The sequence below is a fragment of the Melopsittacus undulatus genome, chromosome 8 (assembly GCF_012275295.1).
Source record: "Melopsittacus undulatus isolate bMelUnd1 chromosome 8, bMelUnd1.mat.Z, whole genome shotgun sequence".
In the NCBI taxonomy this organism is placed as follows: Eukaryota; Metazoa; Chordata; class Aves; order Psittaciformes; family Psittaculidae; genus Melopsittacus; species Melopsittacus undulatus.
Window position 1 is genome coordinate 52982856 of NC_047534.1, and position 25080 is coordinate 53007935.

Here is a 25080-nt window from a genome sequence, read left to right on the forward strand (position 1 = left end):
ACACCCCCTGGCAGGGCTGTCACCCTAAAGGGGGTGCCCCAAATCCATTACTGATGGGGAGGGGGGGGAGGGTGGTCTCCAGTTATCTTTTATTCGAGGTGCGTTCCCAAGATTTAAGTGTAACATAAAACTGTGAAAGTTTAGCAGGGGAAAAAGCTTTCCTCCCCCTGACCTGGCCGGCCAATCAGGAGGGAGCCTTGCACCTCCCTCACTTCTGACAACTATTTAGCAACTGAGCTCAGCTAAAGTTTCCAAAAAGTTGGAATAACTTCCTCTCTCTCCAAGACCTCAAGTTTTTGTTGTTTTTTGGGTTTTTTTCGGTTTTTTTTTGCACAACCCCGGTCCTTGAAATAAGAACCCTTCAAGCAACCTGGAAAACGTTTGGTCAGCACAAAAAAAAAGAAAAAAAAAAAGAAAAAAAGAGCAAAACCAAAAAAAAAAAACCCAAAAAAAGCCCTCCTGTTTTTTTTCCAAAGGATCTGTCTCAGGAATTTAAAGCACATTTAAGACACACACATATAACATAAAGGAGGGGGGGAAAAGCTCTTCCCCTCCCCTTCTCGCAGAAAGCATGGAAGAAAGCTCCAGTTCTCCTGTTTCCCCTGTGGATAGCTTGGGGACCAGTGAAGAGGAGCTGGAGAGACAGCCAAAGAGATTTGGCAGGAAGAGAAGATACAGCAAGAAGTCCAGCGAAGATGGCAGCCCTAACCCAGGGAAGAGGGGGAAAAAGTCCAGTCCCAGCTCCCAGTCTTATGAGGAACTGCAGAGCCAGAGGATCCTGGCTAATGTCAGAGAGAGGCAGAGGACTCAGTCGCTCAATGAAGCTTTTGCCGCCTTGAGGAAAATCATCCCCACTTTGCCCTCTGACAAACTCAGTAAAATCCAGACCCTCAAGCTGGCAGCACGGTATATAGACTTCCTCTACCAGGTGCTACAGAGCGACGAGATGGACAGTAAGATGACGAGCTGCAGTTACGTGGCTCACGAGAGGCTGAGTTATGCCTTCTCCGTATGGAGGATGGAAGGAGCGTGGTCCATGTCGGCCTCCCACTAGCCACCGCCCGGGCCAGGCAAGCCCAGCCGCCAAAAGGGTAGGTACTGATTTCTTATCTCTTGAATGATGCTCCGCGTTCATCATGGGATGGGGTTGCCCGTGGCTCCCTGCGCAGTCTGGCTTTACTGCAGGGATTGGTCCTGCCTGGGGGGAAGTGGCACAACTTGGTAGGCAGTGGGGATGCTGCTGGGCAAGGGGTTGGGGGCCACCGGGTTGAAGGTGGGATAGGTTGTGCTTGGCTCCCTTCTGCTCCCCTGTGCCTGCAAGCACTAAAAGGAACTAAAAGGAACTTCCATTCATGCAAAAAATGAGATATACCCCATTTAAAGAAAGAAATAAGGATGGAAATCAGCATGATTGTACTCTGCAGGAATGGGGGAGCAGAGAGAGAGCTAGCTGATGAGGAATGGGGGGGGGAAAGTGCTGCTGCATGAGATTTGCCAGAGAGCGCTGCTTCGGGGAAGGGTTTAAAGAGAGGAAAAGTCTATCAGTGCAACAGGCTGACAGCGGGATCTGAAACAGCTGCCACCCCAGCCCCAAAAACCCCAGTGCCAAGGCAGGGTCCTGGGGCGGCCGCATCCTCTCCCGGTTGGGGGGTTCTGCAGGATGTAAGTGGGGTTCAGTGACAAGTTCAGCCCAGGTTGTGTTTCATCTAAAAGAAACAGGCAGCAGACGCCGGCTGCAAGCCCATGCTGTGCCCCTTTCCCCCCAAACCCCCCCAGTAAAAAGCAAACAAAGATAGACGAAACTTCACCAAGTTTTCCTATTTCTTTAGTTTCCCTTCCCCAAAGTACCGGTAAAGCAAAAGCTGTTGTTAGAGGTAGTTTCTTATTTACTCTTTAACACTAAACTCTTCCTCATAGTTCTCCGTTAGCAGGAAACTACTTCCTCTTAAGTTGCCTTTGTAATATTTGGGGAGGGAGGAATAAACAGCAAGAAAGGCAAAGGCCTTTAATAACACCCTCATCTCAAGCCAATTAAGCTGAGCAGCTCTGCGTTGTGTCAGCCGGAGTTTGCATGTTGCTGGTTACTCTCTAGGGCTTGCTACATAAAGCAGAGCCCATGAACCCATTTCACCAAGCTCCCAGAGAGGAATCTGCCGCCCTCCCATCACATCGCATGTGATGTAAAGTGAATTAATTTCATCATGCAGAGTAATCGGCTGCTTTAAGGTGAAAATCGAGTTTATCCCAGCCCATTGGCCAGGCTCTTTTAAAGGCGCAAATCCATCTTTGTTTTAGCAGCAATAAACGGCCCGTTTAAGTTAAAACCCAACCGTGGGGCAACTGTAGCACCTTGTTTGAAAACAGCCAGAGAGTTTTCAACTGGGACTTACTAATGGTGTAACACAGAGACTTAAAATCCTATTAGAAACCACTTCCAAGCCAATGTTTCCCTTGCATCCTTACACAGTTTGGACTTCGGTACTGTAATTAAGGTGACCACACACTGTTCTATGGAAGAAGTGACACCCCGAATGTTAGGCTGTTCACAAATCAGTTACTCTGCCCGTTGTACAAGCTGCCTGTTGTTTAGCTTTGCTTAAATAGGTGATGCTGCTGGTGTGTGTTTTACGGACATTACATTATGCTACTACTTTTTGCATGCTGTGCCCTCATTTCAACTGCAAAAAGCCGCTCTTTCAAAGGATCATCCCTCCGTTTATAAAACAGGGTGCCTTTTCCCATGCTAATCTGGCTAAAAAAGCTGCAGCAAATAGATTAGAAACCCCTGCCACACAGGCTAAAACCCAGGCTTCTTGTCAAAAACAGATGTAAAATGTCCCAAACACATATTTCTTCAGCAGTTTAGATTGGCTGAATAGTAAAGTGCTGGGGTGGAACAAAGCATTTATTCTGTTGTTTCCCCAAATGATGTGCTTGCCATTAGCCAGTGATGGTTTTAAAACTGCTCTCAAATCTGCAACCATTCTCTATCACAGTGCTTTAGAGCAGCAAAACCTGCTTTATTCTTTTAAGCCATAGTTCAAAATCACTGACAGTTGAATTATTTATTAGCACCAGTCTGATGAGACAGATTTTAGGTGTTGATGCTCAGGTTGCCCCTACCCAAAACCAATTGCAAGCGACATTTTGGCCAGCATGAAAAACCATGGTGTCGAGTCAAATCCTGATGTGCTTTTCACTTCACTCTTTCACCAATTCAGTGTGAATTGGTATTCAGTCTCCTTGCCATAACCTGACTTCGAGCCCTGTGGCTAGAGACGGCTCTTTGCTTTGTGCTTGAGTGCCTTAGAGAAGAAACTTGCCTTTCCCCGAGCCCCTGCGCTTCTCCTTTCTTGTGCCTGTGTGTGCATGCACACGCGTGCGGTTGAACTGTTGAAAACGCTGTTGACAAACGGCCTGGTGTGGTGCGGTGTCAAATTCTATCGTTTATGGCAACAAAAATTGCATCTGCCAGCAAAGAAAAGCTAAAGATACATGAAGATCCTCAAGAAACACTTTAAAAGGGGCAAATTTAGCTGCGCGGCGCGACACGGACTTATACATGGGTCTGTCCCGGCCAGAGGAGTTTTTATGCATAGTGGGAGCTGCCTGTATAATCTTGGTGATAAATATATATATATAATATATATAATCCCTTAAGAAATAGCTATTTGAATTTGGAATCAGCTCTTGCCTTTCCTAGCACTGCAAAGATTGGGTGAGCAAAAAGGGGTGAACGCCATTCAGGCTGGATTGCCGCAGCCGTCCTCCCTTTTCCCTGAGTTTTGGGGAGAGATAAAGCAGGAAAGGTTTTCCCCTTGCAGGAACAGTCATAATCCTTCATCTGCAACAATATCAGAGCCTTGGGAACTGGTGAAATGCCACCTGGCTTCTCCAAATGCCAGCAGGTCACTGCTGCTCGTTCCTCTGGCCATGAGAGGTTTTCCTGTTCTGGTCCATGTAATTACAGACAACTTACTCCAGTAGTTTCAAGACAAACAAGCACAGCTTTGTACTTCAATGAGTTCAATAGGGTGTTTCAGCTGGATACAAGCTGAGCCTTCCTCCCAAAACCCTTCACATCCTCATCACCAGCACCTGTGCTCCTTCCCTTTGCAGCCACCTTTCTCTTTTTCCTTCAAAACACTCCAGATACTCATGATTTTTGGATTTCACAGTTTAGAGAAAGCATTGCCTGTTATTCCATTTAGTAGGAAAAATCCTGTCCAACAGCGATGCCAGAAGCAAAGTGTAAAAGACAATACAGCCCTAAACTCTGTGCTAGTAAAACCAGTCTGCCAGCAACCCACTTCCCACTCTCTGCAGTATAGCTTGGGATGAGTTCTTTGCATCCCTTGTGCTGGCAGTGGCACTAATAACACCTTTCCCATCTTTTATTTTTGTGCTGGGGAAGCCTCATGCAACGTGTACATTTGATACCATTGCCTTTCCAGGGCTGTCTCCAGTATAAAACGCTATCATCTTATTTCACTTTGTCCTTCAAGCAGCAAACAGACGTTATATTTGCTGGCCCTGGGAACAACCTAATTCTATAGTATACGAAAGCAGTGCAGTTAACTGGGGGTGTTATAACACTGGAACTAAGCCCTTTTTGTCCCCAAAGCCCTATTTTTTCATACGCATCCTTAGAAAAATGTAAATATGTTTCCTTGACAGGAAGGATTGTAAAGTTTGGTATTTACATTAATAGGCTTGGGGGGGTGGGGTGTGTTTCATCGGAGTGCATTTAAAAGCCCAGGAAAAATGCAGTTTTGGATCTCCTGTTTACTTTTGTGTCTTTTCTTGGGAAAGAATAAATCTGTTCCACAGCAGACACCAAATACATTGCAGTCAGCCAGAAAACACTCGGGCTCAGGGACCTTTGAAAGAGAGGGTGTAAGGAAAATGCGCCGGAGAAGGAGACACGCAAAAGACGAATGTGCCATGGGTTAGATGCATAGAAACTAATTACCTATCATAAAGAGTTAGGGATACACGTGGTGGAGAGAAAATGTGGGATCAAGCCCGAAGGACTGCTTGGAAGAGGGGCAAAAGCATGTTACTACTTAATCTGCCAGCGGCAGGGCTGCGGTAAAAGCGCTATCGGGAGAGATGTGCGTTGAAGGGTCATTAAGGGAACAATCAGGGCATACATTTCAGCTAAGTACACCTAATTTGTCTCCAAATTAGTCATCCTCACACCAGTCATCTGCAAAGAGTAGCTCTAAATGTAAGAGGGCACAAAGCATCCTCTAAAAACAAAGGGGAAGACTGCAGCGCTTCTCCTTCACAACCTCCCTTCACATTCCTTCCTCCGGTGCTTTTTGAGACATATTTCATGGAGTTATATGTAGCAGTGATAAACGAGCCTTGGAGATCACAGCAGCCGCTTACAGAGCTGGGACAGATCCTGTAACCGCTGTTGAAATCTCTTTTTGGGACATTTCTTGTCACTCTTTCCCCCTAGCAATATAATTATTTTTATAGCTGTAGCTCTGAGAATCATTTCCATGTGGTTCAACACGGCTTTGAAATCGCCAAGCCTGAATTTATGTCTCACTGTAGAGCCATAGGAACAGTTTGATGAGGCCACGAGCATGTAAGGGAACGCCACCGCAACCCAGAGCGCAGAGCGAGCTCGACATGGAATTACAGGTGATGGTTGGGGAAAGCACATGGGTTTTGGTAGTCTCTCCCCCCTTCCCAGACATTACAGATTAGGAAAGGGGGAAAATAGCTGAAAAAATATAGTGCTGTGCCATGAAACACCTTCTGATCCAGATCCTCCACTGGCCCTAAGGAATCTTGCTGCTCCTTGCTAGCTGACGATCCCATCAGACCTCTCAGTGGCTTGCTATAAGTGACTTGGAGCGCCCTACACACCATCGCTTCTGATTTGCCTCTAAGGCAAACTTGGAAGTGAGGAAAACCAAGAAGCCCTCCAGCTGGACACAAGCAGCCTCGTGCTAGTTAACAATTGGTTCTCCAGAATTAAAACAGTGGGAATATTTGCCAGGCAAAACCAAAGCTCTGGGCACCCCAGCACTTTATTAGATTTGTAGTTGTAGATGACCACTCAGCAACAACAACTAATCATACACAAAGAACAAATTAACTCACCCAGCCAATAAATCAAAGTAAGGCAGCCCCTTCCCTCATACCCATCTCTTTAACCGGTTCCACACCAGACCTGGATGAAGGCAGCCGGTCCACGCAGCCCATTCTGGGGCACAGCAACTGTCCCATCAGGGCTAGCTTTAGCAACACCATTGTCCTTCTCCCAGGAAGGGGAGCCAGTTAAGCAGCCATGAGGCTCTTCTCAAGCAAGCACCCACTCAGCTGAGCTTTCTGTTAGGCTCTGCTCAACTGTTGCGTGCATGCAGATGGGTATGCAAGGTGGGGATTTGGGCTCTGGGTAGCTCTTTGGGATGTACTTCTGTATTAAGGCACAGCTTTCTTTGGAGGGGTGTGTGTGTGACTGGTAAAAGAGAGGCTCTCCCTTTAAACATTTCCCACTATTCATTGTCATTACAGTGTTTAGCAGCAAGGAGGGTTTTCCCTTGGGAAGGCTCAAAAAGAGGAAGAATCAGCATATCTCCTCTGAAAATGAGCTGACACATTGCAGGAACATGGAGGCAGGAGGGCTTTGCTGAAGGAAGGTGCAAACAGGACAGCAGAGGCTTTTGGTACCACTCTCAAAGTGTTAAATAAGCAAAAATTAAGCACTACTGCTAATAGAGGGTTTCAAAGATGCCATTAGCTCCCTGATCTCTCCAGCCAATCCTCCCCCATGTCTGAGCCCTTTGGATGGGAGAGGCGTTTTGATCTAATTCTCTAAACTGAGCCCAGGAAAGAGCCAGCAGCTAGTGTTTGTCAGCCTGGGATGGCATCTCCCTGCGAAGGGGACAGACAGACACCCCAGACCTCTCCCAAGGGCTTTGTTTGAGCTTTCACATAATTCCCAACTCTATTTTGGCTTCCGCATTGCGGCAAGGGATGGGAGCTCAGCAGATGCAGTCGGCACAACTTGCAGAAGCCATCAGGCATCAAAAAGATAATAACCCTCATGCCCTGCACTGTACAGCGAAGCTGGAAGTGAGCTGTAGTCTCTCTTCCTCCCATCTTCTCCCCATCATTTGCTTGGAAAACAGAAAAAGTGGGACGGGGAGGAAGAGACAGATGTCTACTGGTTCAGCTTGATATATATTTACTGGAAGAGGTCCAGTAAGCCTGTACTAGCTTTAATTGAATTCCTAATAAAATAGTTCTGCCTTTCTCAACCGCTGCCCCCCAAAAGAAGCTTTACCATTTCCGTAAGAGATATTAGACCTGCCAAATGCACTCTTTAATATGTATAAATTAGGCTTCAGCTGAATTTAGCCACCCAAAATCCTCACGCCGTGATTTATCTGATTACACTTTCAGTTGAAACTGCTCGGCCTCCTTTAAAACCCATCCATATGTTTGTGCTTCAATGTAAATAAACCTAATTGCTCAGCTAAGAGAGATGTGGGGGATCATGGCTAAGAAACCAGGTGATCCAGCTTGGAATATTCGATAGAGTTGGGATGGTGCCAGGGAGAGGCTTTCGGGCAGAAAGCTGCATTTTGCATGGCTGGGGTGTTTGGGTTTCCCAACACCAACCTCTTAATAGAATTAATCTGCCAGAGGGACCTCACAACCCACAAACACACACATTTAAGAGCTGACCCTTATGGCACGTTTAATGATGAAATCTCACTGTGGAATATGGCTCGATAGGAGAAATTCCCAGCCCTGGGAAGCTCAGAAAATCATGGGGTTGTTAAAGAAATACAACAAAAACTAAGGCAAAAGGACGTATGCTTGATGATCTTAAAGGTCTTTTCCAGCCTAATTCATTCTATGCTTGTCAGTGTACAATTTGCCATTGGTAACTAAAGACAAACCACTCTGTTAAAACAAAAGGACTTTAATCCCTCTGCAGAAAGCTCGACTGGGGAGCACTGCAGCACCCTGATAGCCCCCATGCCATCACCCCATAAATGCTGTCAGGAGCATGCTCGCCCTGCAGCACAAAAATCCCACCCTGAATGTGCTCAAGACAGAGAAGCAATTAAATGGCATTTTGTTGTTGAAAGGAAACGCTGGTTCCTTGCTGATCCTGTACATTTCATCGCTCTCCTTTCACCACTCAAATAACCCCATCCCAGCTTCTGCGTGCCTCTGCTGAGGGCAACGTTATATATAGTGTTCTATATAATAGAACACTATATATTATATATATATAGTGCTGCCCATTGAACAGAAAGCTATAAGCTCCTTCCTGGGTGTTCAGAGCAAAGACTCCATGGGAAAGCCACTCTGCAGCGTGATTTGCACACATAGCACAGCACCAGGAGGAGCCCCAGTATCTGTGAGTGCGTGGCAATGCCACCCACCCGAAGCACAGGGGCAGAGTGAGGTGTCACCCTCCCCAGGACCATGTTGGTGGGTGTGAGCAATGCACCCTCATAGCGGCATCACCCCCAGGACAAAAGCACCTGGGGCACCATCAGATGGTTCAATCAAATGGGTTAGGATGGGGAAAATGGTTCTTTGGCATCTCAAAACTGAGCACTGAGCACCATCTCCATGCTACATATACACCAGCTGGCATCCCACAGGCACTTTTAGCCAATTCTTGTGAGCTTAAGCCTTTCTTCCCCCCAAACGCACAAGGCTGTGGCACACCAGGTATCTGTGGATGCAATGGCATGAGGTAGGTAGCAGGAATTGAGCCTATGCAGTAGCATCCATATGGAACCATAGAGATTTTGGTTGTGGCAGTGTCTCTAGGAGTACCAGGGAATCACCACCATGGAAACTTCCCAGTAAAATACTGGAGCATAAAACTACACCATAAAAGCTGGCCAGATGGGATAATATAGTCTTAAAAATATCAAACTATGTGCCCAACATTAATGTGTATTTTTACACATTAGATGATTATTCTGCATCTGTAAAAGGCATTTATTACATTGCCTGATGAGCTCAGGAAACTTACAGTGTCACCGAGTCCTTTTTGCTGCCTGTAATTGCAAGCACAATGCTTCAGGCATGATCCTGTAAAGATCTCTTCCCATTTAATGGGGTTTTATGCACTGGACAAGGGGATATTTTGCAAGAGATTTTTCATCCTTTGCCATGAGGAAAGCTGTTGAATAGGTTCCTGTTATTGCCAGCACTAAATAATCTCCTTTATACTTGGTCTCTGACATGTTTGTTGTTGGAGGGGAGCTGGAGCACGGCTGAGCCTCAGCCTTCTCACCACCTTCCCCATAGAGAAGTGGTGAATTTGCACTTAGGTTTCTGTGCAGGGAGGTGGTTTGGAGCACTGAGTTTTGAACTGCTCAAGGCACAGTTTGTGCCTCAAAAAGCAAAGGGGATCAGAACATCCCTTTCCAATGATCCCTGGGAAGCTTTGAAACGGCAATCAGTATTTCTTGGGATAAATCGGTGCGTGTAAAGGAGTAACTCAACAGCGGTTTATAGGTTCTTGCCATGGAAATTAGTGGTAGAGAGAACACAAAAAGACTCCATCACCCCCCAAAAAGTAACTACAGGTATCCCAGGGCCAATACAACGTGCTCAGATTGCTGGGGATACAGGGTAGCATTTTCAAGCTGTGAATCAGGAGTTCAAAACCCTGATTTTCAATGGGGCTGAGTTAACCTGAGAATTTCACTCATAAGCACTGTTATTTCATAAACCTGGCAACACTTCCCCTCTCAATGGGTGGCAAAAGGTGGTTTCAAGTGGTTGAGTAGCCTAAGGGGAACGGACATGGCTTTGGAAGTTGTAACTGTTTCCTAGTTCTGAATTACATCAGAATAAGCAGCTTTAAAAGCAAGAGGGCTCAAACGCGTTTCCCTTTTCTGATATTGGTTTCTTGATCTCATATCATTACTGGCTCATTTTCTGCTGCAATTAGAAAGGTTTTCATGTGCACCACAGCACCTAAGGAGTTACACGTACAAGTCCCAAGTACATGGGCTGCCCACTCATCCCTGCTCCTACAGAAAATACACCTCCCATTTAGAGCATGTTCAGCACTGTTTCCTAGTGCCATAACTCCACCAGCCATGCAAATCAGTTGCAATGTCTTTGTTCCCCAGTGCTATTGTTTCTTAATCTTCTTAAATGCTACTACACACATAGCTACATCCATCTTACAGAGCTCTAGCCACATTTTGCACTATTTTAAGACACAAAACCCCTTTCTTGATAGGCATTCCATAGGCTGCCACCTTGAATTACTCATTCACTGCATTGTTCAGGCTGCCTTTCAGCTCTGTTTCAGGCACATCCTTAAAATGTGCCCAATATGTTCCAAAACAAGGGGCTTTTGGGTCATTTCTGCCATGTCACACCAGTAGGCCCAGCCTGACAAAGAAATCTGGAGTACCCCAAAGGGAGAAAATCTCCACCATAACACAAATATGCAGCTTGTCAATGCAAGCTACAGCACCCTATGTCAGGCTGCCCAGTACAAAGCCATGTTAACACTGCACCTTAAAGACATCTTCCAAACCCATCTTAACACTGCATCTTAAGGAGATCATGCAAATCACACTCTCCCTGTGCAAAGGGTGCTTGTCCATGCTGTTGGCACCACTGATTTGTCCCTTTGGGGTTGGCAGGAACCCTTTGTGAAGACAAGCTATAGGGACCACACAGCAGCACTGGCAGAAAACGCAAGGTTGGAACTAGATGATCTTTAAGGTCCCTTCCAACCAAACCTGTTCTGCCATTCATTCTGGGGATGCGATTATGTCAGTCACATCCTGGACCTATGCATGGTCCTTTCTAATGGCACAAGGCCAGCATAGCCCACATGTGCTTTGGGACAACATTGCCATGATGGATGCAAAGAGGAAGAGAGAAGGAGAGGGAAGCTTCTGGGATCTCTTGCAGGAAGCTCAGGCTGGGACTCAACACCTAAAGCTTTGCAGGTGATTAGGTTACTGGGATTATGTGGGGAATGGATGTTGCATTGTGCTTTATGGATGGCAACCACGACTGGTGAGGCAGCTGAGGAACAGTCAGGGAACCGACTCAGGAAAGTTGTTGGCCTGGTTGTACAACATGAACTTGGGGGGCTTTTGTCCCCAGACAAGCTCACTGCTTCCAGCTGGTTCCCTTCTTCAGGTATGGATGTGAGCTGGGCATGGAATGGGGCTGCCCACCCCAGGAAAGACAAACTAGCCCTGAACAAGGACCCCAGCCATTAAAACCCTGGTCATTGCCCCCTACTCCAGCAGGACAGGAGCCCTCAAATCTGTGCTCTCCACTTCCCTGTCACCATCACAGCATCACACAGGGATGCAGCACCATGGGGCCTGAACCCAGCAGGAGGCATCAGATGGGGCCGAGAGGCAGATGAGGCTATTCCTCCCATTTTCATTTTCTTAGGAAACTATGAAAGAAAAGGAAAAAGAAACAACAAAACCCCAGCATTTGGCAGCAAGCAGAGGGTGGGGATGGCTGCCAAGGCCTGGACAGCTGTACCTTCTTCACTAGCAAGTTGTGTGATCAGCAAGGGCCGTGCTGAAAGCCAAGAGGAGTTACCATAGCTGCCACATTGCATTTGCCTGATCCTCCCTCTGGGAGACACCTTAAAGAAACAAACCCACCCTAACAGCTACGCCAGCACTCGCACTCCACTGTGCATCAGAGGAAAACTATGGGTGACCTCTCAGGGTTTGTGTTCCCCCCCCCTTCCTTTCCCTATCTTCTGATCCAAGCTGAGGGAACAGGGGAGAAGGAGAGTAGTTCCTACAAATGTTCTCTCGTTTCTGCAGCCTCATGTTCCCAGCAGTGCTCCTGTGGCTGGACCTTCCCAATGGCTTGGAATAACCCAGGAAATGATGCAAAAGCCCCGGTGGGTCCCATCCACACTGAGATAGGCAGCCAGGAGAACCCACCCCAGCCCATGTCCTTGCACTGCAGACCTAGAAGCAATTTGCCTGGTGGGATCTTAAAAGAGAAGGGAAGGGTTATATCTGAAGGAGGGAGAGAGATGTGATGTGCAGAGCAGCTTTAAGGAGCACTGATGGCCCATGCCTGGCTCACAGCAGATACACACCAAGAGCATTGCTGTAAGCCATAGCTGAGGGAAGCTTTCACTCTGCTCCCAGCAGAGCAGGTAATGTAATGAAAAGCTCTTGGATTTCTTTTTAATCAGAAATTAGTCTTCCTTTTCTTTAGGAGAAAAGCAAGAGACCCATTTCTAGGTGTTATCCGTGCCCTAACACAACAGCCAAGCACTCCCCAGGCTTCAAGGTTTGTGTTAAACTCAGTGAAACAAACGTTCTGACCTCCAAAAGCTTTCTTTCACAAAGCCTGACACATGTATCCCTGTTTCTATTATAAAGCTCCTTACAAACATGTTAAAAACCATTGTAAGGATGGTTTTTCCTTGGAAACATCTCCAAAAGAGTCTTCCAAGGAACTGTACTTGCTCCAAAGCCATGCTGAGCTCTCCCTATCCTACCAGCTCCATAATTAGCAGCTTCCCAAGCTCAAAGAGATCTCTTGGATAATAAAGGTGGAACAGGAACACAGCACAGCTTGCTCCTGGGCTCTTGCTGACTCAGCATCTGCTGGCACTAGAGGGCAGGATACCCTTTATTAGAGAGTAGGATGCACATTATTAGAGTAAGGAGTGTCTGAGGTTGCATTGAAGGGGTACATGCGTCTAAGAGGAAGCATGCAGCCTGTCTAGGAGTAGCCAGGAGCTGCCTCACTGCACAAAGCAAGGACCACCCTTGCACTGAGCACATCCCACAGCAGTGATTATCAGGGCAAGAGCCTCCCACGCTAAGTAAGGATCAGAATCCCAAATGGCATCAGAGGCACTTCCACCACCTTGTAGTCACAGCTGCCTGCTGCTTTACCAGCCACACGATACAGGGTGAAGTGTTTGGCCTTGCAAGGGGAATGCTCTGAGCAGTATTCACTGGCAGTTTCTGATCAGAAGCCGTCTGTAATTGCAAGCTCCATGCTTCAGACATGACCTTGCAAGGATCTCTTCCCTTTTAGTGGGGTTTTATGCACTCATTTCTGCTCAAAACCATTTGGCAGATACACGCAGCAGGCACGGACAAGCTACACTGCAAGTGTTGTGTCTCAGATTCATAGAAACAAGCTTTTTCCACACCCAATCAGCTGATGTTCAAGGAGTTGTAAACATATTCTTCCTATATAGAAAGACTTTGTTTGCGTCTCATTCCTTTGGTGTGTTTTCCTATGTATATGATTAAATCTGTACTGTCCTCATCTTAATAGGAGATTTTAGACTAGCTCCAACCAAGCCCAGGTTTTCTCCACTCCTTTATCAGCAGCCACTTGAAGGACAACCCAAATTGCACAAGAGTACTCCAAGCAGATTATGCAGTGCAGTCCTTTCATTAGTGAAAACCCCATAGAACTGGCAGGCTTCAAGAACAAGGTAATTCATGGTCTAAGCACAAGAAGGACTTCCCCTAAGTCTCCCAGACCTCCTTGTCGGGAGGCCCTGATCCTGCAACCACAGCATGCCACCCTGCAGCATGGTGTTCATCACTGCAGAAAGCATTGTGGGCTGACAGCCAGGAGCAGCAGGTTGCACCCTGAATAAGCGATGCTTTTTGACATCACAACTTGTAATGTGCAATAGCACCTAAACAGATCAGGTTGGGCTGGTGTATCAAACCCCAGCCCAGATCCAGCCCAATCCTAGCAGCAGGCACAGGATGCGATAAGCATCACCTCCGTTGTTGGTACTTACAGGTCAGCCAGAAAGCATTGACCCTTGGATTGGGGTGCACACTATCAAGCTGAGGTGCTGTACCCACAGGTCTTGCACTACAGCACAGGGCTAAACCCAGCTGAGATGTCCCAGCAAAGCAGAAGATGTCCCTGCCTGTGGCAGGGGTTGGAACTGGATGAGCTTTAAGGTCCCTTCCAACCCAAACAAGGTTGGGATTCTATGATTTCTAGTGGAAGCAAAGTGAGGTTTTGATTGCAGTTTGAGAGTGGAGATTTCACCCCTGCTTTGCTGCTAGAGAAAAAGAGGTCTGTAACCACACTTTTGGCTGCTAGCAAATAGGGTGTTTTGCAGGACAACACACTGAGAGCCTCCAGAGAGATTATGGTTGATGAAGGAGCTCCCACACTTGCTCTCATCTGCTCTGTTCTTCTCCAGCCCATTTAGCACTGCTGCTTTTGGTGGGGACCAGGCACAGCTTGCACCCATAGCCCATGCTAAGAACACTCACCTCTACTGAGCTTTACACCTAGCTTGTCCATACCATCTTGGTTGATGGATGATGCCTCAGTTTCCCCTATGAAGAGTTAATACGAATACCTGTCCTTTGAATGCCTGTTGCCTGCCTTGCAACCTCTCCACAAGGCAGAGCAATGCATGTAAAGGAGGAATGCACATGCAACCAGACTGCTTTTTCCCTGCCTACCCAGCCCATCCTCCCTGCTGTCACAGCACAGAACATCCTCTCCGTACCCTGTATTTTTAGGTTCTTTTGGAAGCGGTTTTCTCCGTCTGGCCTGCAAAATGGAAACTGGCTCTGCATCGAGGCCAGGCTGAGCAGCCCATCTACAGCAATTTGTATGCATTTCACAGCTTCTCCTTTCAGCAATCTAAATTGCAGATGTGCTCTTCAGATCGGGAGGGAGACAAGAACGGAAGGAAAAAGGTTAAGCAGCTCTGAGTCACTCCAATACTTGACCGACTGTTGATTTAGAAACCTACCTCAGCAGTAAATGCAGAATAAAGGCCTCCAGGCTGTTTAACCTTTTGTATTCTGGCCAGCAAAAGAAATCAATGAGAACAAAACATCCCCCCAGAGGCAGAAAAGCAGCGGATCTGGAAAAACCCTGCCTTGGAAGTGGTACCAAGAGAAGAGTGACCCAAAACAAGTGACCTAAAGAGGGGGAAACAAATGAGGAGGGAAAATAGGGGAGCAGATATGAAAAGCAAAGAGGCAGGAACAGGCATTAGCAGAGCAGATAAGGCAGCAACAAGCAGAGGGAGAAAGAAAACACAGCTCAAACCCTGCCCTTGCTAAAGCCAATAGCAAGACTCCAGTACAAAATGTGCAGGAGAATGGTTTGCACCCAGTTATCCCTTGGGAGCTGCACAGACTGAACACATCCATTGTAATCCCAAATTATTTATCCATTAGTGGGTTGGTTCCTGCTTTTTGAGGGGGGCAAAGGACATCTCAGCTGCATAACTGCAAACAGGCATCACATACAGGTATACATTGATGGGAGAATGAGCTTTACCACAGTCTTACTATGGAGAGTATGAACACATCAGTGCTGAGGAAGCTCTGCAGAGGGATGGCAACTTCAGACACAGAGCAGGCTGTGCATGGAGGTGTCCTTATCTCAGCCTTGGAAACCCCTGTGAACATCTGAAGGCAGCTGAAGCACACAAAGCCCCAGTGATCTCTTGTAGAGTCATTTTCCGCCTTCAAAGCGCATGGTGTAGCAGCGGAAGGAGAGCTTTCCCTGGGATTTGAGGCACTGAGTGGGAGTTGAGAGAAAGGCCAGCATCTGCTGATCTCAGGGTACCACCAGGAGAATACTGCACAAGGATCTCAAGGAGTTCACTTGGGCCAGAGCCATCCCAGGGTCTCCAGTTAAAGCAGAACAGCTATAAAGCCATGCAAAGTGACCAGGGGAGCCAAGGGGGTTTGAGAGTCCCAACAGTTGCAGTGATTAAAAGGCAAACTGATGAGCAAACATTTACAGCATAAATCAGGCTTTCCTTAAACACTCAGGCATGCTTTAAATCAGCAGTGCTGTGGTTCACAAACCACCAGAGGTTTTTAATTGAGACGGTGATGCATTAGAGCCACCACGACGGTCAGCACACAGCCGGTTGTCAGACACAACTGCCTGCAGAGTCCTGATGGATAATTCACTCCCAAACATCTCTTGGGCTGATTTTCCCCCCTGGCTTCTTAGATCAGGGATGCAACCTTCAATTTGTACAGCAGTGATAAAAGCTGATGAATGCAAGCCTGAATTGCTTTAAGTCACAGGTAGCTGTGATTTGTTAAAGCCCTCCTGTGTTCCTGCAGCTTTGACCAGCCTGTGCCCCTGGTTCCTCTCCATTCCAAAGCAGTTGCCTGCCCCCCACAGACATGAACTGAGATAAAGCTTCAGAAACCATTCTTCAAGCTGGTTTTGCTACTTTTGAACTCTTCAAAGATCATATGTTCAAGCTGTTCCATCTAAAGCCTGCAGACCAAAAACCCTCCCTATTAAAAATACTGCATCAACTGATTCAATATTACATGTTCTCTTAAATAGCATTATTAAAAACATTACATGGGATTTATTACAATACAACAATAAAGCAGGGCTAAAGGTCAACATCCCAACAGCAGGAAAGGCTTCTGGTGCAGGATAGCAAGCAGAAAACATCAGGATTTGTGCATTACATATGTTAGGCCAGCAATGTTCCCACATTTTGGGCATTTTCAGCAGTGTTTCTGTACCTCCATCTATTCCTTTCCCCCCATTTTGCTGTAAATCCTAACACTGGCATTTGCTTGTTTCAGATACATAAAACTGCAGGATTCTCCTCCTGAGGAGTGGGATAGGACCCTAGAAAGATGCACCTTTCCCCAGTGTAACTATAGCAGATGATGCTTGGTGGTAGGAGGGAATTAGAGGATATATAAGCATCACCTTCTTTGAAATCAGGACAAATCCACGTTGATTAACATGGAAGGAGGTTTTCATTCTGCTTTTGAAGCCTTCTGTGAGCAGGACCCTCAAGAAGTGTGGTCAGTGATATTCTAGAGAGCTGCCAGCTCACACAGGACTTGCTGTCCTCTGATGGTATTGAGCTGAGCCCAGCAGGCAGGGAGGAGGAAAGTGACAGAGCAAAGCACAAAGGGAGCAAAGGGCCTTGGAGACTGGGGAAGAAGCAACAGAACAAGCAGCTTAGGCTGGGGTTTATCACCAAGGGGGGCTGAGACCAACCAGGCTAAGGCAAGAGCCTGTTCACAGCAGCATCTCCTTTGTGGTTACCCAGCAAAGTGCGCTGCATCCCATGGATGCTGTGGGCACAATGACCAGTTTGAAGGGGAGAAGTCAGACCTGCCATGGGCACCAGTGTCAAGGAGAGACAGGCTGGAGGAGGCAGACCCCCAGAAGCCAGCAACACCCTTTTTAAACCCATAACACACAATACCAGCATAAAAAGGGATAAAGCAATGTTCTCATTCATTTGAAGATACACCTGGAATTCCAGAACACATGAGCTGTTTTAGTGTAGCTCCTATATGTCTTGCTACAGCAATGTGTCCCCAAAAGCCAAGCATCATATCCACAGCCCATGTACAATGGGTGAATCTTTGTAGACAAGGAAATAGAGGAGCAGATTCCCCCAGAACAGATAGAAATCACCAATTCCTGCTGTCAGAGCCTAGCCTGTGTAGCCAGGCACAGCTCCACTGAAAGGAATAAGCTCAGCTCCTTTCATTAGTGACACATAGATGGAAATAGTTTGGATGGTTTAATACTGGAGAAGTCCAAGAGCCCCATCCCTTGGATTTAAGATGATGCCATAGCCAGGGATGAAATCAACTGAGGTGAAGGAAAAGCAATGCCAATATCTCTCCTTAGTCTCTTGGGTTGCTGCAATACCCCACACATCAGCTAGCTTTCTTATCCCATCCCTATTAGTCTGGGGGCAGCATGCAAATACTTGGAGATGAGTGTAGGTCCTTCCTTCATATACATCAGGATGCTTTTGCAGCAGGCTCTGCCCTGGTTGTTCCATTCTCTGATGTAATAACCCATGAGCGTTTGCCAGAAAGGGACTGAAGGGAGGGAAGAAGAAAGTACTTAACTCCAAATCATTGTAAGAAATTCATTAGCTATTATTTCAGCTGCGTGACCTCCTGAAGGGACTTTCTGCAGAGCCAGATTCTGCAGTCAACTAAATATAAATAAGTATGGAAAGGGCAGAGATCACTTTGTTTGTGGGATGTAAGGTTAGGTTTCCTGTAGGGTGCATCCATGTAACTCCCAGCAAACCAGTGTGGCCCAATAGGCCCCCCCCAGCCTGAGGATCCCTCCACAGCTGGCAGGCATGGCACAAGCAAACGTGTTCTTTTCATATGGGGAGGGCTGGTTTCCAGACTTCCTGCCAGTCCCGCAGGGACACAAGCACATTGCATTGCTGCGAGGTTTCCAGCTGCAGTTCCAGTGGGCTGCAGCTTCAGACACATTGCAAAGCCCAGGTCCCAGCCAGGCACACTCCTCTGGGTAAGGGCCTTCTCCTTCCTCAGCTGCAGCACTTAAATAGGGGAAACCTGTGAGTTCCTTTCCATTTGCATTTCTTCTGCCATCTTCAAGGATAAAGCATGTGCCACATGAACCAGCCAGTCTCCCTGAGCCCTAAAGCTTCATCCCATCCTCTCATTTTGGGTGTTGATTAAAGGATTGCTCCTTTTATGTAGCCTTTAAGCTGCTAAGGAGCAGCTGATCCTTAGAAACCTCTTTACCTTTCAAGTGAGGGTGTAGTAACTAATACAGCTAATCATATTTGCTAGGAACCAAGAATCAGGTGGAAGAGGAAGATCTCTCCACAGGATGTAGTGTCAAAAACCAGTATCTCTTTGGTGGTCAGTGGTATCCCTATGGTTGTCCTCCCTCTTAGATGAACACCAACTTTAAAGTATTAGATGGAAGTATATACACCCCCCCCATATTTATTGATACAGGCAAGTACTGTATTATAGGTGCACACATGAGTAGGGGAATTATGCAGTGTACATCTATATATAGATGAGACATCTGCACCTGAATAAGAATGGCAACCAGAAACTGCAAGAGAAAACAGCATCTTTAACTTGTAAAAAGCACAGAGGAGTGAAAAGCTTAAGTCCCTACAGACATCCTCCAACACCTACAGTATATTTAAAGCCTAAATATGGTATCAGAGGTGATCTGTGCATTGCACACAGAAGCATGCACACACTTCCCTAGACAGAGCAATGCTTTCCTATACCCTACCTGCATTCAATTTGATTTCTTAATGAGCCTTTAAATCTTCCATTTCAATTAGGAACACCCAGACTCCCTCGTGCTTCACAAACATACAGGCACAGATTGAGCCAAGGGTAATATGAAACGCAGACAGCAGCAGTGTATGTATATAAACCTCAGCTGAACAGAGCATAAAAGCTGCTCGGCATCAGTGGCAAACCCAAGCAGTCAGATGAGAAGCAGCCTCAGAGCCAAGCCCCTGATTCACAGGAGCACGAGCTTAGTTCAGGTCTGCACAGCCTAGGACAGCTTGTGAAATACAGAGAGGAGCAGCAGGGCCAAAGGCAAAGCACAGAGCCTTTGTTTTGAACGGATGCAAGGAGCCTTTCTTCCCCCCTGAAACCAGATTGCATCAGTACCACAGCAACACAGGTTATTTGCTCACTGGGAACCTAGCAGAGTTCAAGCTCAAAGGTTCAAACAAGTCCAGTTTGCAGCTGGCAAACCTAAACAAGACCAGGCAGCTGGCCTTGAGCTGAGTCACCCACAATAACGGGGCTGAAAATGTTGACTTAACCCATTCAGTCAATCACCAAAACCCAGGAACCCCTGACAGCTGCAGACAAGAAAGCATCTATCTGCCTTTTGCAGGATGAAAACCCACACAAACCAGTTTTCCAGAGCTTTTTCCAAGCTTCTGTGTACATGCTGCATACAAATCAACTTCTTGGGAGTCATTTGTTCCTATTCAGCAGAGCAGACTGCTCATCCTCAGTGGATGTGCACTGGAGTCAGCTCAGCAGGGCTAACAGCACACATTCAGGCATGTGATTAAGTAGTTCCCTAACTGGACAAGCTAAGGACACGCTGACTTTTCTGCTCCTTTAGCACAGAGATTTCATCTCTGCATGTTTCTTCCTCCAGAAGTTCGAACTTGCTGGAGTGAGATTGTTTGTTCCCCTTTGAAAAGGGCAGCGAGGGAGCAATCAACTTTGGTTTACCTCTTATGAAGCCATAAATTCCAGACGTGTGATGAAAAATGGACATGAGAGCTTATTTATAGGAAAGAAACCAAGCAGCAACATAGAAAGCCTAGCAAACAGCAAGCTGAATACACTGCTGTGTCCACTCCGAGGCCGCTGATGCCCATAAAAAGGTGTTTTGAAGTTATTAGTTAGTCATTGCAGAGGAAATTAAAACCCTCAGGATATTCCTTTATGGGAGTGAAGGCTCTTGGAGCAGAGCAGTGGGTTGGGCAGCTCACAGCACCATCCAGGCTGGATGTATGCGGCTAAAGAGGTTGTGAGTAAGATTGTTCCTGCTTCCCATTACTGGCTTGCCCGGCATCACCCACATAGCAGTTTCAGGAAAGGCTGTAAAGCAACCAGCTGACCTCAAGCTGAATTACAAGCAATGATACCTGCCTTATGAGTTTTGGAAAGTGAGTGATTCATGGATGCTCAGAGCACAGACAGGGACCAGGGGTTACTGCCTATCTATCTCCTCAAGAGATCACACTTCTGACGTAGGATGGCAACATCAGAAACTGCTAAACTAACAGGGTTACTGCTCCCCTTTACCATTATCTGAACTAGGAGCCCCTCCAGTAGCCACCACAGCCCAAGGTGCTCAAGCAGAGCTGAAAAGCAACACAGACATTCAAGCATTTATTCAACCACAGCCAGCTAGAAGGCTTGAAGAACAGTAAATGATACCCTGATGAAGCATAGCTTATTCAAACAAAAACCTCAAACCTCTTCATATTCCAAAATCCTTTCTAGCAATACAAATAACCTTATCTGCTGCCCTTTGTCCTGCAAAGCCCATTTGGGCATCCTCAGACAACAAAGTCAGCCTTTGGAAGATCATAGAATAGTTAGGGTTGGAAAGGACCTTAAAATTAGTTCCAACCCCCTGCTATGGGCAGGGACACCTCACACTAAACCATATCACCCAAGGCTTCATCCAACCTGGTCTTGAACACTGCCAGGGATGAAGCATTTACTACCTCCCTGGGCAACCCGTTCCAGTGCCTCTCCACACTCACAAGAAAGAACTTCTTCCTTATATCCAACCTAAACTTCCACTGTTTAACACATTACCCCTCATCCTGTCACTACAGCCCCTAACGAATAGCCCCTCTCCAGCATCCCTATAGCTCACCTTCAGACACCAGAAGCTGCTCCAAGGTCTCCATGCATCTTCTCCAGGCTGAACAGCCCCAATGTTCTCAGTCTGTCTTCATACAGGAGGTGCTCCAGTCCCTGATCATCCTCGTGGCCTCCTCTGGACTTGTTCCAACAGTTCCATGTCCTTTTTATGTTAAGGACACCAGAACTGCACACAATGCTCCAGGTGAGGTCTCACGAGAGCAGAGTAGAGGGGCAGGATCACCTCCTTTGACCTGCTGGTCACACTCCTTTTGATGCAGCCCAGGATACTGTTGGCTTTCTGGGCTGTGAGCACACACTGAAGCAAAGCCCTTCTCTCTATGGGAGAGAAAAGAAAGTGGCAGAGCTCATTATAAACACCAAGGCAGGAGAGGAAGGAACTCATTAACCTAAAGAGTAGCAGCTGGGTGAGAGGATTCAGGTTGGGATCTAGAGGCTGTGTTTAAGTGTGGGCAATGCCATCTGCAAGGAAGGCAAAAGCTGTGAAGTTAGTGAGAAGCATTGTACAATGCAGTACTTGTAGTAAAGGCTGGCAAAATGGTCCAGGAGAGGTGCAGGACTGAGGATGGCTCTTGCTAGGCCTGTGTCTGTGTTAATGTAGCTGCCAGACCACTGAAGACATAATGAGCCTCCAGGCACTAGCAGATGACTAATGCAAAGCAAGCCATGGTCTATCAGCACACTTAGGCAAAGTTGCTGCCGTCATTCCCAGAGGCATGCTGCCAGCATCAGTCATAGATCCCAGCCTGGTTTGGGTTGAAAGGCACCTTAAAGCTCATCCAGTTCCAACCCATGGCCAGGGACACCTTCCACCAGACCAGGTTGCTCCAAGTCATAAGGCAAATGCAGCCAACCTGGTTTGCAGTGGGTGTCCTGTCCCAAGCTGTGCTCACCCCAGCCCTGCACATCAGCCGCTGGCCTTCTCTGAAGCATGATTAATGTCAATGGCACACACCGGAGTGCCTGATTTGATGTCAAGCACTTCTTACCTTGGTGGGATTGTTTGGCATATAGAAATGTGACACCCTTTGCATAAGGGTAGCCCCACATATTTTAAGTAATTGGACTATTCTTGCCATAAATAAAAGATCAGAGTAGCTTTATTGACTGCAATGGAGTTATGCCAGTTTATTCCAAGTGAGAGTTTGGCCCCTTGGCTTCAATGAAGCTATGCTGGTTAATCCCGGATGGAGACCTAGCCTGGTACAACCCCCTCCAAAAGCCCTGGGAGACCAGTAACACAGAGGCTGAATCACAGCCATTACTCAGAGCCTGCATGGTTATCAAGACCCTGCACCTGAAACGCTGCTGGGCTGGGGCCAAAGGACTGCAATCACTGCCTTTATGGATCAGGGTGTGGTGAGTGAGGGCACATTCTTCAAACACTGCCTCATGAGAGGGGGGAAGTTTCAGAACAGCCCCTTTTCCTCTGCGGACATCTGGGAATGTCACCCAAGATGTGGCTCTGCCATAGCTGGGCATTGAGCAAGGAGATGGGGATCCTGCTTCTTCAGATCGAGGGGCTTTTGTGATGCTCTTTTAAGTATGTTATTATCCATAAGCATAAAAATGGAAGATTTGATCTCCGGGGCTTCAGGGAATCTGCCCCAGCATCTGTTTGCCAGTTTTAAAGAGCAAACACAGCCTCATGAACCAAAGGGAAAACATTCTTCCCTACTTTGGATGCAAAAATAACCTGGGGTCCTTTTTCTGCAATCACCTCCCATTCTCTCTCAGTGCAGACAAAGGTTTGCTTCCCAGTGTTACAGGCACAAGTGCCATACTTCTTGCAGGTAATGATTCCACTGAATATGAAAACTGCTTGACTTCCCTTTACACATCCACACACATGGCCATGGAGAGATGGTGAAGGTGTGCTGTATGCTGCAGTGTGGAGAAACACCAAAATAAACCGATTCAAAGGCTGATGCTGATGGCTTTGGGCTCTCAAAGTTGTAGAAACCCAGAGTGAACAGGTCTTGGAATGTACTTGGAAACAGGCTGCCCAGGGCAGTGATGGAGTCACCATCCCTGGAAGTGTTCACACACCGTGGAGACGAGGCCCTCAGTGACATGGATTAGTGTTGGGAAACAGTTGGACTTGATCTTACAGGTCTTTTCCAACCTGGCTGCTTCTGTGTTTCTATGGCAGTACATAGCCCACATCCCCAGCACATTAATCATGCAGAGACATCATTCCTGGCTATAGGATGCCAATGTCTTCCCAAATGGCTGGGTGGAGTCTCCCCTCTATTTGCTTTGAGGTTGCACTGTGCACTCAAGGTGACAACAGAAGAAGGGTTCACCATTGCGTGCATAGGGGCACGGTGTTGCTGTGGGGAAGAAAGCAATGCCCAAGCTTGCAGTTTGTTTGCTTCAGCTCTGCCTTCCAAGCGTTGCTGAAGTCAGGCATCTGGAGCGTGATGTAATCTGAAGATTGATCAGCAGCAGCACACATACAGCTGCGCACATCTGGCCTACAGGTGTTTCAGCTGCTATTTGTCACTGACTGTATCGAACATTACAAAGCACCCCGAGTTCATAAGGCAGTCGTCCCTGTCCTGCGGATTGCTCACAGAAGCCCATGAAATGCCACTGATTTTGTGCAAATTGCCTCTTCTTTTCAGTGGGTGGCTCCATTTTTTGTTTAATTCTAGGTTTTTTTAAGTAACAAGTTTAAACCATAGGTGCTTTTAAAGCAGGGGGTTTATTGTTGTTATTAATTCCACTGGCATTAATCCATGCTGTTGAGTTAGTCATAACTATAACCCACTTACTGATTTAGGAGTCAGTGTTATTACAGTGTTTCTGCTGCACTGATAAGCAAAAGCTAAGCCTATTTCTCCTTGTGCTCAGCTCTGCACAGATACAGCAATTCTTGCTCCCAAAGTACCTAATCTAAACAGGGCAGGGGCAGGTACAGTGGGGAAATGGGTAGGACCTGCAGTGCCAAGTTCAGAGAGCGATGGTTGTCACTTCCCACAGGGATGCTGTTACTCATGAGGTTTGCAAACTGCAGCTGCATACTTGCTGCACACAGGAAAAATAAGGAGAACAGGGAAGCTGCTGGCTGAGAAGGGCAGGCTAAAAGAATTCCCTTGGAAAAAAGGATAAACCTACAGATATATCTATAGGTGTTTTTCCTAGGATACTCTCTGCTATTCTAAAACAGGGTGGAGGAGGCAAAGGGTGTTTTTACAGCCCATTTCGTATCTCAGTTGTGTTTATCCCTATAGAGACAGACAGGGACAGGAGACACATCTCACACTGAGTGCCAGCATCATCAGAGCATGCCACACATCAAACTAAATACTGCCAGCTGCCCTAAGCCCCTGTCTTCACATATTCCCAAGAGGAAGAAGAATCATGTTCCTACTGATATTTTCCTCCAAGATAGCCTCAATCAGCCTACAAGAACAAGTTTGCCTTAAACAAATACATTATACTTCCCAAACTGCTTAGCACAGGTACACAGTCAGCCATTGTAGCCCAGCCAATGGCATAAGTCATTAAGCAATAACACAACATGCAGCTGTTTCCTAAAATACATTAAGCCTTAGCTTGCAGGCTGTGATTGTGCAGAGTAAGGTTTGCACATGGTCTTTGGTGTGAGCATCTCAGTAGAAGCATATGGCACATCCATAATAACTTTGCCCTCCTTACCTGATGTCTGCATATAACATTTCTATCTCTTTAGCACTGCTTTGATGCGTGCATTTCAGGCAGGGAGAACCAAGTGCATGCCTGGAATTGCTTGTGTTCTGGCAGCTGGAATTCATGTTGATTGAGCCCAGAGGATGGTGCTCATGAGGCAGAGGAAGACATGAAATGACTGCCCTCATATCTGGCACAAGCCTCAGCAGCTTCAGAACCACTC

The 25080-nt window shown here is 46.9% G+C and overlaps 1 protein-coding gene across 1 annotated transcript in view; it reads left to right on the forward strand.

The window, feature by feature from the left end:
- Window positions 1-269: 269 nt before the first annotated feature.
- Window positions 270-25080, forward strand: part of TWIST2 (twist family bHLH transcription factor 2) — a 34634-nt gene continuing 9823 nt past the window's right edge. The window contains exon 1 of the mRNA XM_005152713.3: window positions 270-1091. Coding sequence (XP_005152770.1) covers window positions 572-1054 — 483 coding nt within the window. The 5' untranslated portion in view covers window positions 270-571 and the 3' untranslated portion in view covers window positions 1055-1091. The remainder of the gene's footprint in view (window positions 1092-25080) is intronic.